This window comes from Ascaphus truei, chromosome 2 (assembly GCF_040206685.1).
Source record: "Ascaphus truei isolate aAscTru1 chromosome 2, aAscTru1.hap1, whole genome shotgun sequence".
Taxonomy (NCBI): Eukaryota; Metazoa; Chordata; class Amphibia; order Anura; family Ascaphidae; genus Ascaphus; species Ascaphus truei.
The window spans coordinates 254,506,666-254,526,009 of NC_134484.1; the positions used below are offsets into that span (position 1 = coordinate 254,506,666).

The 19,344-nt window shown below is 42.9% G+C and overlaps 1 protein-coding gene across 4 annotated transcripts in view; it reads left to right on the forward strand.

The window, feature by feature from the left end:
• Positions 1-19,344, forward strand: part of LOC142487228 (uncharacterized) — a 154,116-nt gene that overhangs the window by 105,916 nt on the left and 28,856 nt on the right. For all 4 annotated transcript variants that reach the window (XM_075586126.1, XM_075586127.1, XM_075586128.1 and 1 more), the window contains exon 12: positions 18,711-18,806. In XM_075586126.1, the coding sequence (XP_075442241.1) occupies positions 18,711-18,806 (96 nt within the window). The remainder of the gene's footprint in view (positions 1-18,710; positions 18,807-19,344) is intronic.

The window sequence follows — 19,344 nt, forward strand, 5'->3', positions numbered from 1 at the left end:
ATTACACTGCTGTTAACTATTTCAGCCACACACCTCCAGAGTTTTTAATCCCTCCCTAGCCAAGCATATTGCTATTGTGTTCTTAATCCGCCCATAGCCGAGCTACAAACACAGCACGCCTGCATCTAATCACACCATCCCCCTCCCCCAACCCTTAGAGGCCTGTTGTTTGAACGGTAATGCTTTGGAAAAACCCCTGTCGAATTTTAAATGTAAATCTGATGTGCACAGCACTGTGAGAATTGAGAGTACACTGAGACAGTATTTCATCAGGGTGTGAAAATATTTGTCAGTCACTGGTTTACAGTCACATGTTTTTAATACAATACAGTACATTCTTTAATATCTTTAAAATAAAAATATATAAATCCTGGTATAAATCCTGGTAAAATATTTTATAAATAAATAAAATAATTCATTGGTGCACTGTAGGGGTGGCTGTCAATGATTATGATTCGCAGGAAAGTGAATAAATATTTATTTTATTTTATCAGGAACCAAAAAATACAAATATAAAAATAATCAGGAATAATACATACAGTAATGCAGTCTTTATTAAGTTATTTTGGCAGCTTGAAATTGGATAACCATTTGGAAAACCTTTTGTAAAACATGGGGAAACATGAGTAATGCACATTTATAAAAATATTATTTAATACTACAGTATATACAGTACAGTACTGTAATGTACAGTACTGTATAATATACTTTACTGTATATACTGTATAGTAAAATTATTTTTTCTTTAGTCTTTATCTTTTCCTCATTCTGTGTGCAGTACAGTACTGTAGTTCATTGAGAGAGGAGAGGTTTTATGTACATCATTGCTGCTGTTTATATACTGTACATTTGCCTGTACAAGCAGATTTGACTGGACACAACGCCCCCATCCCCCTAGGCCACCGTTTTTCCTGGAACGGCAAGAAAACCAAAAATTAGTGCAGTTACTGTACTGTATTATGGCAGAACTACTGTAGTAGGTGGCTGGTGCAGCTTTCGCTGGAAAGAAAAAAAATGGGGCAGTTAGTAGGCAGTTACTGTAGTACTGTCCAACTAGTGTACTATATGCCGTACTGGAACTACTGTATACTCTGACTACTGTTAAATTCTATGTACAGAGTATCTGTAACCTAATGGCTGGTGCTGCTCTCTCTGTCTCTGTAAAGAAAAAACTAACTACTGTATACTCTTACTATCTGGAAAGAAAAAATCTGTGCCATACTTACCTGTAACATACTGTACTGTACTTACAATACTACAGCACAGTACTACTTTCCTGATGCTTGCCCATTACGCGCGATGACAATGGGCAACACAGTGGCAATGTGGTCTATATATTTATTGCAGCGTTCCACGGTGAGTACATCCTTCCAAAAACTCAGTATGCCTTTCAACAACTCGTCCTTTTTGGAGGGTTTCACCACTTTACGGATATGGTCCTTCAGCTGATGCCAGACCATTTCGATCGGATTGAAGTCTGGCGACCTGTCATTGGAAAGAAAGGACAATTGGTTTAAGAGCTAAAAACAGTGGGGAACAAAAATGGGACACGGTCTACTGCACTTACTCCGCTGGCGTCTTCACCCAGTTGATGCCGCGCTCAAGGATATGCGCCGTTGACGCGGTGTGCTTGGGATCGTTGTCCTGGTAGAAGCGGTGACCATTGGGGAAGTCTCGTGTGATGTATTGCACTATCTCGGGCACAATGTTGTCTTGGAAGTAAGCTTTATTCATGATTCCTATAGCAAGAAAAGAAAAGTGCTCAAAAAACTGCACAATAGTACAGTACAGTGCATACGGTAAGGCAACACTAGTCAAGTACAGTGCATTAGGCGACATTATATTTGATACATTTTACCTTCAAAGATGACAATGCATCCCGGTCCACGCCTAGAGATGGCACCCCACACATGCAGCTTCACAGGGTGTTTTGGCCGCGGCTTCAAAGATAAGCGACCTTTTTTGTGGAACGCAAACCTTGCAAATCTCTCCAGCGACACAGTAGACTCATCAGTGAAGATTCAATCCTGGAAAGTCTCCCCGCTGTCGATCCATGCCTGGGCCTGGAGCACTCTTTTGATTTTGTTTGCGTCCCGTATCATGGGGTACGCTCTGTAATGACAAGAAATTAAAAAAATTTGCGGCACAGTGCAATACAGTTTGCAAAACAACACTTTTACCTCCTGTACTGTCCAGTACTAACCTCACATGTCCATATTTCCATCCAATGCTGCGTCGCATCTTCTTTATGCTGCTCTCGGATACAGTCAGATTGTGCTTTTCCTGCAGAGTGTATTTGACCCTTAATGCACTCCTCTCATCATTCTCCTCACTTATTTTGTCCACCAGAACAGTTCTCCCTACAATGTAAAGAAATTATATTGTTTTATTAATATGCAGCAATATAAGATGTATATAAATGCAATGTTGTAATATACTGTACAGTACAGTACATTAAATATAAATAGACAAAATATATACAGTATACTGTTGTACTATAAATATAAATATACCAAATAAATCTACTGTTGTAATATAAATATAAATATACAGTACATCCTATTCAGTATATACCGTTGTAAGATTAATTGAAATATACAAAAAATGTATACTGCTGTACTATAAATATATATAGACAAAATATATATACTGTTGTACTATAAATATAAATATACCAAATAAATCTACTGTTGTAATATAAATATAAATATACAGTACATCCTATTCAGTATATACCGTTGTAAGATTAATTGAAATATACAAAAAATGTATACTGCTGTACTATAAATATATATAGACAAAATATATTGTGACAAACGCCCCTCTTTTGTAGTGCTGACGTCTGTCTGGGTTCTTCCCGACACAGTCTTCTAGGGTTAATTATACAACAAACAGGATCATGCAAAGTATTATGCTGCTTAACTCAGGCTTCTGCCTGCTTTATTTTCATCCAAGTAAGGTACTGCAGCTTTAACATGTGAAGGTTAGAGGTACTCAGATACTTTCATTCAGCAGTTCACATATTTCAGTGTTACCATATTTCCCACACTGTTATTTCAAGAAATAAAACCAAAATCATATAAGCAAAATCCTATCCCTTTCAGGGATCTAACTACACATCAGAATCAGTCTCTCTAACAGCTGCTGGCCAACTAAACTGGTTCCCCAGCTTAAAACAATGCTCTCTCATTTAGGGTCACAAGATACAGTACAGTCTTTTAGCAACAGCAGTAACCATTTGTTTTGTCTTATCTGTTCGTGGAGTCCAGGCAAATCCTCTGGTACTGTGATACGTGGAGGGGCCGTCAACCCCGATACTGGATGCAGGGGAGCAGCGACACCCCCAGCCCCCAGGCTCCAAGGAGAGAGAGTGAAATGCAAAACCTCTCTGCTCTAAGTACCTGTGCATGTGATTAGAAGAGCAGGTGAGGGAGAACTAGAGCCATTGTAATCTGTGGTCTGGATTTTCCATCCAGCTGCCTGAGTTAATGGGAAGCTGTGGAACGGATCATTAACTATTCCTGCACTTTCTGCTCTAAAACGGGGCAGAAAGCTGCCTAACATCTTTGGACTATGTCACATATCCCCCTCCCCAGCTCACACCTACTGGGGTGAGCGGCCATGGACCTCACTGGGGTGAGCGTCCTACCTGAAATACTTGAGCTAACTCCTCAGTACAACATTAAGTATTCACATGACACGAATATGAACTTTTCCCACGGCAATTATGGACAATAGGTTTCGTCATAAGAGACTATACTTGGCAAACATATTTTTTGTTGCTCTCTATTAGGGAACTATTTTGAAAAATAAATGTCTAGCACACATTCTTACAACCCAGGATCTGCTAAATATATTCACAAAACCAGACAATTTCTATTACCTCCCTGGGTTTTTCTACTCTAGAATATGAACCTCATTATAAATTTACCAACCGAAAAGGGCATTTTTTTTTTTATTTTTTTTTTTCATATTGTAAGCAACCAATATTTTTTTTCTTATACTACAGCCTTGTAATCTTAAGGGCCATCAACCCTGTATATTAATTTGTAGTTTAGCTACATTTTCAACACAGAGAACCAATATAACATTGTAATATTGACAAAATGCTTATTTGCATAGTTAAGTGTCCGTGACATAGTCCACACGTGTAATAAAAAAAAAAAATCGGTCAGTTCCCCCAAACATATTTTTTTTTTTTTTTTGACTTCCAGTCTATTGCATCCTTTGACTTTATTTCATAGCCCGCTGCAACCTGCAAATGACTGGACTGTTTCTTTAGCTTCTGATGAGACCCTTGGACCGGATTCTCCTTGGCTCCACAGTGTGGTCCAGATTGGTGAGATATGGAACTATTCAGGCGCCGTGTTAACCTTCGTTGTTTTTTCTTTTCAATCTTTGATTTCCCTTTTGTGGCCATTACCAGGCCTTTGGGTTTTGGAGACCTAGTTGCCTCTGTACAAACGTAGTCCATATTAACCACGTCATCAGGATCTGTCAACAAGTTTGTGTTTTCAGGAACTGCCACCCACTTGGCTAAAACATCTTCTGTGGTGTCCTGGGTGTGTCCACTAGTTTGATAATCTTCTGGACAACGTAAATGAAATTGAGGATCTGGATTTTTGAATCCCAGATCAGGGAGAATATTCTCAGGAGGGTGCCTATCTGTTTCTGGAATAACAGCAGCACAATCAAAGTCAATTCTTTCTCCTTCCTCTTTGTCATCAGTGAGGGCATTGAGTTTACGTTCCCTGGTCTCCTTTTGTGACCGTGTCTCTTTTAGCCTTGGAATCTCTTTCTCCAACTTCATCTTTATAGCAAATCGTAATATTGCAACAGCATTGAAGATACACGTATAGGAACGTACAGCTTGCTTGGTTAGGAGGTAGGATTGATAGCCCGACTGAACCACTTTAGCCGCTTCTCCCATGTCCGTCATCTGTTTCAGAGCGAGGTTTAACTCTGTTTCATTTTCTCTATTCTTGACCTGCAGCTGCAGGTGCTCCTTCTGGGTCTTGTCCAGCTCCAGCTGCAGCCGGGCCCCCTCATTTGCCGTGTGGTCCAGCTGCTTGTAGATATCGGCCATCTCGCTTTCATAGCGCAATGTCAGGCAGACCACCTGACGGACGGAGATCTCCTCTCTCTTGGCACACTGTATCTCGCGCTCAGCCATCTGCTTCTGCAGCTCTTCAACCTGATCGTGCCAGACCTCCCTCAGGGTCTTCACCTCTATCTGGTGCTTGCTCTGGGTTTGCATCAGCGCCTCCATTTTTTGGAGCTCTGCAGTTTGTGTCGCCTGGATCGCCGCTGATTCTGTATTCTGCAGTGCTTCCTGCATTTCTAACTTTTCCTGGATCAATTGCTTCTCCACTTTTTCTGCTTGGTGAAGCTTCTCATCACCTTCACTGATCTGGTCAGTCAAGTCTGAATTTTTCTGTGTCAGACTTACATTCTCTCTTTTTACAGTCTCTAAATTACTCAGGGTATTCTCATAGGTTTCCTTCAATGTACACAGCTCTGTGCTGCGAGCGTAGACCTCATGGCGTGAGAGTTCCAGCTCTGCTTTAAGCGCGCTAGCCTCTTGCCGAGAAACCCCTAACTCTGTGATGAAGTTTTGCACATCTTTCTGGGACATCTCATAGCATAGTTTCCAGTCAGTTCTTGTTTTCTTTGATTCGCTTGGCTCTCTGCCTATGATGGTAGCAGTAGCCTTTGTCATCTCTAGGCGTGTCGTCATTCCTGGGACGATTGCGCCAGGCCCTATGGGCTGTTGCTCATCTCGGCGCCTTTCTGACGCATGTCCTGACAGTGCAGGTTCAAGTGGCTCGTTCACTTCCCCTGTGACTTGAGGAACAGTTTTCTTTCTTTTTGCTTTATTAGCTCCAGAGATATCAGTGGTACTGGGCACACACTCACTGTTATCAGCTTCCACATCTTGCTTGCACTCACAGGGCGTTGCTTGCTTTTGCAGCTGTTTGTCTTTGAAAATTTTGGGGCACACATCTTCCATGTGACCTACTTCACGACAGGCCCCGCATACTAAATTCATCTGTGGGTACGGCTCTCCTCCAGGGTCGTGATCATAGTATGGCCTGAAGGGACACTGTTTTGTATGGTTACGTACATTACACAACAAACATTTCACGTCGGCCATTTTAGAAACCCGGCAGGGACAATTTGCTAGCTGCAATTTCACTCACTTCAGCAACTTGCATACAGCACTTGCTAGCTGCAAATTCACTCACTTCAGCAAAAGGCATTAGCTTTACCAACAGCACTTGCTAGATGCAAATTTTTTTTTTCAGCAAAACATTTTGGTTTTCTGTTTGGGTTCAGGGTGCTATTGCATCCACACTTCGCACATTCTCTGTGTATGCTAGAAGCACAACTGATATACACAGTGGGACAGACTTCACTCATAGCATCTGTACTTTAGTTCAGCTCGGCGGCCATTTTAAACCCCCGCATTTATTTGCAAACCCACAGACTTTTTAGTGTCTGCCCGCATTCTCCACCATATGTGACAAACGCCCCTCTTTTGTAGTGCTGACGTCTGTCTGGGTTCTTCCCGACACAGTCTTCTAGGGTTAATTATACAACAAACAGGATCATGCAAAGTATTATGCTGCTTAACTCAGGCTTCTGCCTGCTTTATTTTCATCCAAGTAAGGTACTGCAGCTTTAACATGTGAAGGTTAGAGGTACTCAGATACTTTCATTCAGCAGTTCACATATTTCAGTGTTACCATATTTCCCACACTGTTATTTCAAGAAATAAAACCAAAATCATATAAGCAAAATCCTATCCCTTTCAGGGATCTAACTACACATCAGAATCAGTCTCTCTAACAGCTGCTGGCCAACTAAACTGGTTCCCCAGCTTAAAACAATGCTCTCTCATTTAGGGTCACAAGATACAGTACAGTCTTTTAGCAACAGCAGTAACCATTTGTTTTGTCTTATCTGTTCGTGGAGTCCAGGCAAATCCTCTGGTACTGTGATACGTGGAGGGGCCGTCAACCCCGATACTGGATGCAGGGGAGCAGCGACACCCCCAGCCCCCAGGCTCCAAGGAGAGAGAGTGAAATGCAAAACCTCTCTGCTCTAAGTACCTGTGCATGTGATTAGAAGAGCAGGTGATTGAGAACTAGAGCCATTGTAATCTGTGGTCTGGATTTTCCATCCAGCTGCCTGAGTTAATGGGAAGCTGTGGAACGGATCATTAACTATTCCTGCACTTTCTGCTCTAAAACGGGGCAGAAAGCTGCCTAACATCTTTGGACTATGTCACAATATATACTGTTGTACTATAAATATAAATATACAAAATAAATCTACTGTTGTAATATAAATATACAGTACATCCTATTCAGTATATACCGTTGTAAGATTAATTGAAATATACAAAAAATAATTTTTTTGTTAAGTTTTATAAATATACTTACGCGTTTGTTACCCTTGGTGCCTTTTTCCGGTCTCTGTTTTTTCCTTGTGCATGATAGCTCACGGTGGTTTATGGCACAACGAGGTCAGAAGTAGCTAACCAGCGTTGGATAGCAGCAATTCGGTGTCCGCTCCTGTACATCTCCTTCATTCGCATGCTGAGATCCTTTGAAATCTTTTTAACAGGCATTGCTGCGAGTGGAAAGAAATACAAACACAAGAATGTATATTCGATGTTTAGTCGATGTGTATTCAATGTGCAGTCAATCCACAAAATGGATGGTGTATTTATACGGTAATGACTCACATTAGAGTACGCCCACTTTCAACACCTGTACCTGGCCGCCATGCATAAAAGGTCACACACTTTGCATAGTCCACCACTCCAGGATCTTTATCTGAACTTGCCCTTGTCCAGATACTGTACTGCATTGTGCCACCTACTTCCATGGAGCATCCCCGTTTTTATGGACACAAGAACCCTCTCACCTCTGCCGTGCCTGTCATGCTGAAAAAGCGAAAGGCGGTTGCCGTTTCCACGCCAAGGGCAAAGCAACAGGCTAAGGCCAATAAAGAAAACCTTCTGCTGACCCCAAAGGCTAAGGGTTTTCTTAAACGTAAGCCTCATTATGTGAAGAAGATATACGCTAATACGCTCTCTACAGAAAACGAATGGCAGCCAACCCATCGCACCCGCAGGCCACTTCCACCCATATGCTTCGACGACTGCTGTAGCTGTCCCGGAAATCTTCATCCCGTCTTCTCCACCCCCATCTTCTCCGGTTCCATCTGACGACGCTGCCGCCTCTGAAATCCACGGGTCAATTTCTCCTTTGCGCTTAGATGACTCTGCTTCTCGCCCCGAAATCCAAATGTCACCTTCTCCATCCCTCTTCGACGATGCTGCCGCTTCTCCTCTACCGGGTATCCACAGGTCACCTCCTCCACTCTCCATCGATGCCGCTTCTCTCCATGGAACCCCCATCTCATCCTCCGTTGCACCCATCCCCCCAGATGTCCAGACGCCATGCACAAGAAGCAGCTCGTTGGACCGGATGCTGAATGGGATAAGTTTGGATCTCCCCGGGAATTCTATTTTGCTATCAAAGATAGATCTGCTTCTGGAGACAATGCTAAATGTGGAGCAACGGATGCTACAAATGGAGCAAGGGATGGATCAACGGATGCTACAAATGGAGCAACGGATGGATCAACGGATGGAGAAGATAGAGGCTGACATTGCGGGCATACATTATTTGCTCTGTGCTAATGCCCCTGTTTCCCCGACGCCGGAGCAGGAGGGTGACATGGATGTGATGAATGGGAGCATCGAACCCCTTCCATCACCAAGCGCCCCCCCTCCACCACAAGATGTAGTGTACCAGTACATGTATGCCGTTGAGGAGGACATGACAACCCCATCAAGACCACGCCAGGAGACAACACGGCGACCACGACCGGAGGAAAGCTTCCTCCCAGACATCCTACCATCGCCCATCGCCACAAGCACACCCGCTCCCAAAAGACCTACACCCGCTCGCATCGAAACAGTGCCCGACATCACCCTACGCGATCTGCCACCGGGGCTCAGGGAGAAGTATAGGGTGATGAGTGCTGGTGTACCCCACAAGTATGCCTTGATCATTTTTAAGCACCAGGTTCCCTACACGTTGTACTGCGACTGGGTGTTCAAAGTGAACTACGATGGGAATCGCGTAAAAAAAGGCCCTTCCTGCCAATTTAAGGAAAAACATTGTGGATGAAATGCGGCGCGTTTTATACAGTTACAGATCCTGTAATGAAAGGCGTTAGAGACTGCATTAATGGCGTTTTGCGCCATGCAAGGAATCGGCCATGGATGGACAATGTGGAGGACTGTCAGTGAGACCATACTGTTGTGCTGAACTGTATTGTACTCTCCATGTTTTGCCCTACAGTACCTGCTGTACTTAAACAAAGGAGATGTTGTTGTGTGTTTTTTTTTCATTTTCACATTTTTTTCTTGATGTTTTGAATTGCTCTGCACTTTAAATGTTTCAATGTTGTAAATAACCAATAAAAGACCATGTTGAATTGCCTCACATTGTTTCCATCTGCTGCTTTGCCAGTGTAACAAATGTACTGTGGACTGTAGAGGCTTGCTGCACTGTTTTTTTACTGGCTGGTCGCGCAATTGGCGTAGGAACTACGGCAATTGGCGTGGGAACTAGGTCAATTGGCGTGGGAACTTTTGTTTTAGGGCACCTAGAAATAAAATTTATTTGGCCCCTAGATGTTAGGAACCCCCTCACTTGACCCCAACAGGGTCCGAGCAGTAATGGCGGCAAGAAAGGGTCACGCCGGCGAGGAGAGTCCTACCATTGAGCGCAAATGGCGGAGAAAGCTTTGAAGCGGCTAAGTCACAATGAGCAGAAACCTGGAACCCAGAACTCCGGTTCTGTTTGAGCTAGAGCGCTCAAATTTGGTCACCATGTAGCCCTAGTTGCGGCAGGATTGCATGGCAAATTGCGGCCCTCTCGTGGCAACAGAACGGAGTCAGGGTGATGTTAAAGTTCAGGTTTCTGCCATTGACTTGCATGGCAGAAAAAAAGCCACTTTGGTAATGTGCTTTTAAACTGTCTTTTGGTACCTCCGGTTCCGGGGGTCTTGGGAGGCTGATATTTTGCCACTATGGCAAGGGTCCCCCCGCATGGGGACCAGGTAAATTTCAACCCGCTCAGACCCACAGAACGGGTTATTTTACATTATATTCGTGCAATTGGCGTGGGAACTACTTAGGGCCGCGGTCAAGTTCACGGGCAATTGGCGTGGGAACTTCTGTTCTAGGGCACCTTGGAATAAAATTATTTTTGCCCATAGATGTTAGGCACTGTATACCACTGTACAGTATACTGTGGAAGACAAATAATGAAACGATACTGAATATGTAGAATAAATGCATAGTTTTATTTAATCAGGGTTTAATACACAGTATACTGTACGGCCGGAAAACATCAGCATACAGTACAATATTATCCATCGAAATTCCCCCATTAGCCGTTTTCTTTTCTGAGGAAAAAAAAAGAAAAGTTTTAATGTACAGTACAGTAATGGTCAGCCCCCTAAAGAAGTACCCAGCCTGCCCCACCAAAATAATACGGCAACAAGACAGTACTCACCATAGAATTAAAATTCATTTCCCCCCAGATGTTAGGAAACCCCTCACCTACTGTACTTTAAAATAAATTAAATATGCAATTTTACTATTACTGCGCGCACACGCACAGACTGTGTACTGCAGGTTGAACTGCGAAGGTATTAGACTTCACAGACAACAGCTCGCAAGCGCCCCCATGCGTTTTTACACGGCATTGCAGTATTGCAGCCAGCCGGAATAAAATGCTTAAATCACAGCCGCGGAAATAACGCTATACACCCCGGGAGAAAATGACACAAAACCGCACATCACCGGGATACTCTGAAATTCGCGGAGCTAGCCAAGTAAGAATAAATTTGGTCGCCAGTGTATTTCTCTATCCCCCCTCTCCAATGCTGTTTAACCTGTTCGATGACTGTGTACGTTAAACCTGTTGGATTTCCTTGATGGAATGATGAGAAATGATCAGACACACTATGCGTCTTAATTTGTGTTTTTATGCTGCTTACATGTTCTAGGATCCTAGTTCTAATTGGTCTAGCAGTTTTACCCACGTATTGGAGTTTGCACGGGCATTCTAATACATATATGACATGGTCTGATCTACAGGTGAGACAGGTTTTAATATTAAAACTTTCATTTGTAACATTGGAGCTGAAATTCACAGTATTGGGGGATTTGAACTGGCATGCCCTGCAGGTTTTACACCCATAAAATCCCATATTCTGACTCAGCCAGTTATTCTGGCTAAATTTTCTTTGTCTCAGTGCACTGGGTGCCAGTTTATTTTTTAGATTATTAGCTTTTCTAAACAGAACTTTTGTTTTTTCTGGAATTTCTTTTCCTAGTACGAGATCATTCTTTAAGATGTCCCAATGCTTGTTTAGGATCTTTGTGATCTTTTTTGATTCTTTGTTGTAACCTGTAATAAATGCGAAATCCAACTGATCGTTTTTCTTCTTCTTAATTTTAGAAATAGAAGTGATCTGTTGAAACCTAAAATTAAGAAGAAAAACGATCAGTTGGATTTCGCATTCATTACAGGTTACAACAAAGAATCAAAAAAGATCACAAAGATCCTAAACAAGCATTGGGACATCTTAAAGAATGATCTCGTACTAGGAAAAGAAATTCCAGAAAAAACAAATGTTCTGTTTAGAAAAGCTAATAATCTAAAAAATAAACTGGCACCCAGTGCACTGAGAGGTAGCCATTAAATCATCACTATTTGAATTCACTAACCTTGCTTTAACAATATTGCACCATCACTGTTTTATTCTTTATTACATATATTGCGCTTCCCGGAGACCCCATCGCCACCCAGTGCACTGAGACAAAGAAAATTTAGCCAGAATAACTGGCTGAGTCAGAATATGGGATTTTATGGGTGTAAAACCTGCAGGGCATGCCAGTTCAAATCCCCCAATACTGTGAATTTCAGCTCCAATGTTACAAATGAAAGTTTTAATATTAAAACCTGTCTCACCTGTAGATCAGACCATGTCATATATGTATTAGAATGCCCGTGCAAACTCCAATACGTGGGTAAAACTGCTAGACCAATTAGAACTAGGATCCTAGAACATGTAAGCAGCATAAAAACACAAATTAAGACGCATAGTGTGTCTGATCATTTCTCATCATTCCATCAAGGAAATCCAACAGGTTTAACGTACACAGTCATCGAACAGGTTAAACAGCATTGGAGAGGGGGGATAGAGAAATAGAGCTATTGAAAAGGGAATCTTTCTGGATCCACCGTCTGGGGAGTCTTACACCTAGGGGGCTAAATATGGAGTTGGATATGCCATTTTTTAAATGAACTTGCCCTAACTTTGGCTTTATGTCTCCCCTTTAGGCACCATATATTTGTTTCTTTCTTTTTTTGGTGTAATTTTAGTCTGAATACATTGTGCCATTTAGGTCTTAGTGACTACCAATTCCTATGTTTATCTGGGTTTAGTGTACATGTGTTAGAATTTCATTCCCAGTACCATTGATATTAATATCATCATCATGCCATAGTAATTTTATAATTAATTTGTAAAAAACTTCTGCAATATTATTGTGTGTTTCACCAATGAGTAATACAGAATCCAGTTAAGGATCACGATTTTTATAAATGTTTTGTATAAGTATGTGTTCCACTATTAGGTCTCCCTCTAGTAATTCGCTGTATTAAGATTTGATATATGTATAACTTATCATCCATCTGAGTCCTCCTGTTTTGTCCATTGGGTACATTAACTTTCCATTATTTGCACCCCATATGTAGTGTGTAATTCTCTTGCACTAGTTAGTATCCAGCAATTATCATTAACCCCATTAGCGCTTTAAGGAACAGCAGTTCCATATAATTAATCAACAACCAAGCTATTTAAGACACAATTGTGATGCTGAGACTCCACACTCCTGACGAAGCCGACGTGATTACGTAGCGAAACGCGTTGAGTGGGAGTCTTTTCTTGCGGAGCTGGCGGATGAGGAGTCACTGAAGGTCCAGCCCTTACCCAGCGACGAAACCGGATCTGACGTCAGACGCCGAGCAGTGCGGAGGCGCAGCTGATCAGAGGCAGAGACGGACGAGTTCGGAGAGTTGCGGGATGGTGAGCCAGCTGGCTGTTGATATCCTCATGTACACTAATATAGTGTGACATGCCCGATTTTATCTGATATATTGTGAGTGTAATTTTTTACTTAGATAAACATTTTTATAACTTGGTTGATCTGGCTATGCCGTTTGTTCTCTCTCTTGCAAATGGGCCATACCCTCCTGAGTACCTGAACCACCTTGATGATAACTATATCACCTAGCCACCACTGACTGTTAGTCAACCCTGCTGTTTTGACTCTTACATCTTGTAAGTAGTCACTTCAATAGAGCCAAGTTTTTGGAAACATTATTTCTCCATTGCTATTCTGCTGCACTTAGTTTTGTTTTGTTTCTTCCCTATGCCCCCCCTGGATTTCGTGTCTACTACTGTTACCTTTGGGAAAGAGTGAAGACTACCCCTCCCAGCGGGTTTGAGCAGGGGGTGAAATTGTATATACGTTTATTTATATATTTGTTTCACTTATATAAGTTCACATTTGTTCACTTATTAATCGTGTTCACCCCTTTTATCTGTTTGCGCCTGTTATTTCACTACATCACTATACTAGTTCAGCCTATTGGCATAGAACATACACCAGTGAGCTATGGCTGTGTGGATACAACCTGTTAGCCTGGAATATAGTCCTGTATGTGTAGCAGAATGGTAGTGCCCTTAGGGGCTATTTGTATAGTTTGATCAGTGAATATATGTAAAATATAGCAATCACTAATCAGTCCTACTGCATCCAAACTGACGCCTATGTATTAGGCTGTGTGTAGCTGTAATGATGACTAAGGTTGAACCTGCCTGCGGAGAAAGTAAACCAGGTGTTAATGAGTTAGCCCTGCTTTAGGGAGAAATCATAATGGTCTTTTTACTCAACGCTGTGTGTGGTAACCATGGCTGCTAACTATCATAGAGTTTGTAAAGTAATGCTGCCAGGTGCTCGTTAGTAAACGCTGCAGCTAGGGAACAACAGTGGACAGGAGGGGAGGGATAGGTATTCCCTAGTGATTGCCCTGTTAGCACTATGTCATTTTGTTGCGTAGCGCTGGATCGGGAGGTAGCGTTGCCCCAACCTAATTCTGCTTGATTAAGGGGTTAGGGTGTGTCTGCCTGCTGAGGGTTTTGTGGGTGTAGAGGTTGGAGGAGGGCCGCAGAGTCTGTTTTGTTTGTGTGTGTATGTCTGCAGTGTGAGTTTACAGGGGAGCTGCAGTGGGTGTTTTTGTTGGTGTAGAGGGAGGGCTACTGGTGTGTGTCTTGTGGGTGTAGAGGGCGTCAGCAGTCTGTTTTGTTGAGGTGTGTGTGTGTGCGCAGTGTTTTGTGGGTGTAGGTGGGTGCTGCAGTGTGTGTTTTCAGTGTGGGTGTAGAGGGTGGAGAGGGCTGCAGTGTGTGTCGGTGTGTGTGTGTGTGTGTGTGCATCTGCAGTTTTGTTGGTTTACAGGGGCTGCATTCGGTGTTTGTGGATGTAGAGCGGGGCTTCAAACAAAAGAGAAAAAATATATGTAAAGGGCGCAATGAAACGTTTACAAACTTTGTGTCACCTTAGGTGACCAAAGACAATAAAATACAATATTATGCACACACATTAAAAAAAGCTTTATAAAAAGAAAAAAAGTATATAGTAATACATTTTGTAAGAAGGATAATTGCCTTAAGTCTCACACCCTCTGTGTGTCTGCTGCTGGCTGGAGACTGTGAGGACAGCGCTTGCTCCTGGGGTGTCCACAGTAATCTATTTGAAGACGTCTGCATCTCTTAGGGATAAGGGCTATTGGTGGTCACCATTTTATATCTTTTATAATTTACACATTTTTTTGTTGTTTTGTGGGTTTTAAATATTAGCTTTTAGTATTTTTTTCTATATAAATTTTAGGTATTTATTTAGTCTGTAACTTCCTAATACAGAGGTCACAACTGGTCTGCTATCCACACCCCTCCGGCAATATTACTATTCAATTCCAACTACATATACTTAGGCTGAGTTCATAGAGACTCCAGCTGTGCGGAGGCTGATGGAAAGCGGGTGCTTTCCCTGGCCTTGCTACGCGTGCCGTCCTGGGGCGTGTCTGGGGGCGGGCCAGTGATGTCACGGAGCTGGTTCGCCCTCATTGGGCGAACCGCTCACGTGACCGGCCCTCCGCTCCCGTCAGCTCTGAAATGAAAACATTTTTGGCTGCTACACCTCCGCAAGCCTGCGGAAGCGTGCGCGAGCCCCTGCTAAAGCCGCTCTCATTGCGACTGCAGGGGCTCACTGACAAGCATGAGCGTGGCTCAGCGTGGGTCAGCGGCTAAGTGCTGACCATGCCCGCGGCCTTATATGGAACAGTCTGTGGCTAAAACCTAGCGCACCCCAATTGCACTAAGGTGCGTGTACATCAGTACACATCTTTATTTCTATCTCAGTAGAAGGGGCTACTGTGTTTGTTTTGTGAATGTAGGGGGTGGAGTTTGTTTATGTGTATGTACAGTAGCAGGGTTCCTCTGGTGCCCCCTTACCTGCGCAGCCAAGCGGTTACCCCTGTGGGGTGTTGGGGAGCTGCGGGTGCGATAGTGTCGCCCGGGGCTCTCGGCGGCCTCAGTGACAGGGCACCGCCATGTTTTGCATGTCCGCGCATGCGCGGAGTATCGCGCCTGCGCAGAAGGTGTCTGGCGGCCATTACAGAGAGGGAGATATGTCAGAGATGGCTATCTGTAGTGCAGGAACTGCCCACAGTTGCGCATGCTCAGTTAAGAGTAGCGGCGGCCATTACAGAAGACATTACACAGAAGCCACTGGGGACTGCCCTTTCACCCAGATCACATGCTGCATTCCAGCCAATAGGGCTGACAGATTCCCCTGGCTGATAGGATATAGTCATCAGGCAGAGACCATGCTAGTTAGTTGGAGCTGGGATAAGGTAGGGGGAGGTAGTGTGTGTGTAGGGAGCCAATGGCTCCTACACTAGGCCAGGTTGCCCCTTAGGCCCCATCTAGGCCCAACTCACCAGTAGATGCGTGGCTGCTCTAGGGAAGGCCCCTGTAGTTAGGGACTCTGTCCTGTAGTAGTGAGTTTAGTCAGCGACACAGCTGCAGTGCTGCGTGCTCTGACAAGGAGGGAGGAGTGTGGACTGGGACCAGACCTCTTCCAGATCTAGAGACTGTTTCCAAGGTGGGATTATCCAGCAGGACATCACCCCCATGCGGAGGCGGACTGATCGCGGGATTAGAGAATCCACGTATCTTCACGGTTGCGGGCCCGGGTGTTGGAGCACTCGGCAGGTAACATATAAGTGCACCAACATACCGGTTTATTTCAGGCGCTGATCACGCCTAGTGGATGGGTTGCTGGACTCTTGGTGACTTCTGGGACTCCTGGGTATATGCTGTGGGGTTGAGGCCCAGTGAGACCAGGTTAAAGGGTGACACTGCTGTGATGCTGTGATGATATATTGTGATGTGTTATAAAGTAGTTGCATATAGTAAACTGTTTTATCCATACCCTGGTGTAAGTACTTACTGTATGTGGTGCCTGTGTCAGGGGTTATTCTACACCCTAGAATCCCTGCACAGGTGGAGGCGCTGTAATAAGTACGTTCCAGGATAAATCCCAGGCTCCCAGTGGCGGAGGTTCAGGCCTCCTGTGAGCCTGACACGTAACGCACCATACACCTGGTAACATATGTCGATTTCCCCACATGGTCCCTATCTGCGATTGGGGGGGGATATGTGTTCCATGTATATATACAGGGGGGCTGCAGAGTGTGTGTGTGTATATAGAAGGGCTGTGTGTATGTACAATTTCAGTTTAATAAACACGTGCAGTAAAGTCATAAGACTGTTGATTATCATGCTGATTCAAATCAATCTGTTTATGAAAAATGTAAAAAAATAAATTAAAAAAAACCTATAATAGTAACAATCCCCTCAGAACAGGGCATTACTGACCAATAATGCCCTGGCTGGGTTAAAGTCACTCGGCTTTGCCTCGGGCCTTCAACTCTTTCAGCCAGGGTATTATTGACCAGTAATGCACTGTTCCTCAGGGATTATTACTTCATTCTATACTCTCTCCGCCTATGGGAGAGGTCCCTTTCTCTTTCATGTTATTCAATTGACCCTAGTGCACCCTGACTATTATTTACCCGAGTTTGAGCGGGTAGCATCTCTTATATTCTTTTACAGAGTTATAATAGAGATTGTAAAGGGAGATAATATACAAATTACACAGGTGCGCTTAAAAAAAATGTATTAGGGAGATCCTGCCCTACAGAGATTACAGTCTAAATGCAATAATGGGAAACTTACAGGATACAATGGGAGAAAGTGCAGAATGGAAAGTGTGAGGAGTAACCTTAGGCCTAGATTAACCATGTGCTTCAACTGAGGAGGCGAGAGTTCAGGCGTAACTTGCAGATGGGGAGGAAGTGGATTGGTGAATGGTGGGGGGTGTAGGGAGTTTCACAGGCAATTAGCCAAAAGTGAAAAAGGTTTGAGAAATGGACGAATGGAGCAGATGAGCGGCGGTCTTCAGTAGATCATAAGGGAGAAGACATCTATATTTTAGCTGGGATGTAAGATGGGGTAGAAGTATATGTAAATGTTTGTGCATATATTCACTGTGCTACGTATAAAATGGACAGTCAGCCTATTAAAGGGAAAAGAGCCTTTCCAAGAGCTACAGCACAAAGTTCCAGTCTTTCCCATGAACATTATTTCTACAAGTGAAGCAGTAATGGAAGGTGAACAGGACAAGCTACACACAACTGCTTGATATCACACACAGCAAGCTCAAAACAGTGTGTGTGTTTTAAATGTCAATTAGTAATGAATGCTGGGAAGTCTGTGACCCCTCCTCCTTGGTTTTAAGCGCAGCCATCCCACGTTTACTTACCAGGTCCTGGTACAAACGTGTGAATGACCAGTCTATTGAGACATTTCCTCCTCCAGGAGACGGGTGAAGAGAGGGTTTAGAGGCAGTGCAGGACCTGCAGTAAAGGGTTTATTTACCTTGACATGGCTACAGGCTTGTAATGTTTTTACCAAAGGATTTAATTAAATGACCCTTACTTATGAGAAGAAAAACAGATAGTATTTAGCTGAATAATTTTTCATATTGTGCATAGCATTGTTTTTTTTGTTTTTGTTTTTTACATCAATGAAAATTTATATAATCTTTTATTTTTTTAATTGTTTTTTACATACTGCTGCCCAGTAGAGCTTGCAGTCGAATTCTCAGTGCCATAAATGATATGCCCACATGTCACAAGGAGCCGACACTGGGATTTGACCTGGGTTCGCCAGGCAGTGACGTTACCACACAGCTACCCATTCAGCCCATTACCTATCTGATATTCCCATTTATTTATTTTTTTAAGTAGTATTTTGCTTTTTAAGGTTTTTGTCAATTATGCTTTTAAAATGAAATGTTACTTGTGTACATTTTTACTGTCATAAATTGGCACTGAATTTTTCTGCAGGTAATGTAAGCAACTACATTCAATGCTTTTGTTAATGCATTCATCCAAAACAAATGGTCTTGCTTTTTCTTTTTTTAGAGAAAGCATCATCCTGAAAAATCCGGCGCTGACAAGAAATATGTGAAGGAAATCTGTTCGGATATTGAAAGGATGTTTGGAAGAAAGAGCATAAACGTAATATTTTGTTATTTAAACATTTTCAAACGTTAATCTTGGATTTCATTCCTACTCAGCTTTATAATTTCTCTGGTGTTCATCAATACACCATGCTGAGCAGGACAGTGTGCCAAATATGTAAATAGAGGGACTCTGTATGCATTGTTGAGTTCTTTTCTGCATAGAAACTTCTCTCTGTGCTAATTAAAATAGATGTGGTTTAGCATTAACTCTGATGAGATGTTCATTAATACAGCAAGCTAACCACACCACGGTCTGCACAGACTTATTTGTCCTTCTGATACCATAATGACACTGCCGTCTAGTGCTTATCACTACATGTGAACTTAGTAAAATTCCAACTATAAGTGTCTAAATTACACAGTCTATGTATATACTAGTGACCGTGTAATTAAGGTATTTGGAGACCTACCTGACATCACTAATCAGATTACAAGAGGTCTTGTGGCTTTTCAACTCCCTGGGTTTAATTATAGACCTGGAAGAAAGGGGTTTGGATCGCAATATCTACCTATATGATGCGAATGTATCCCAT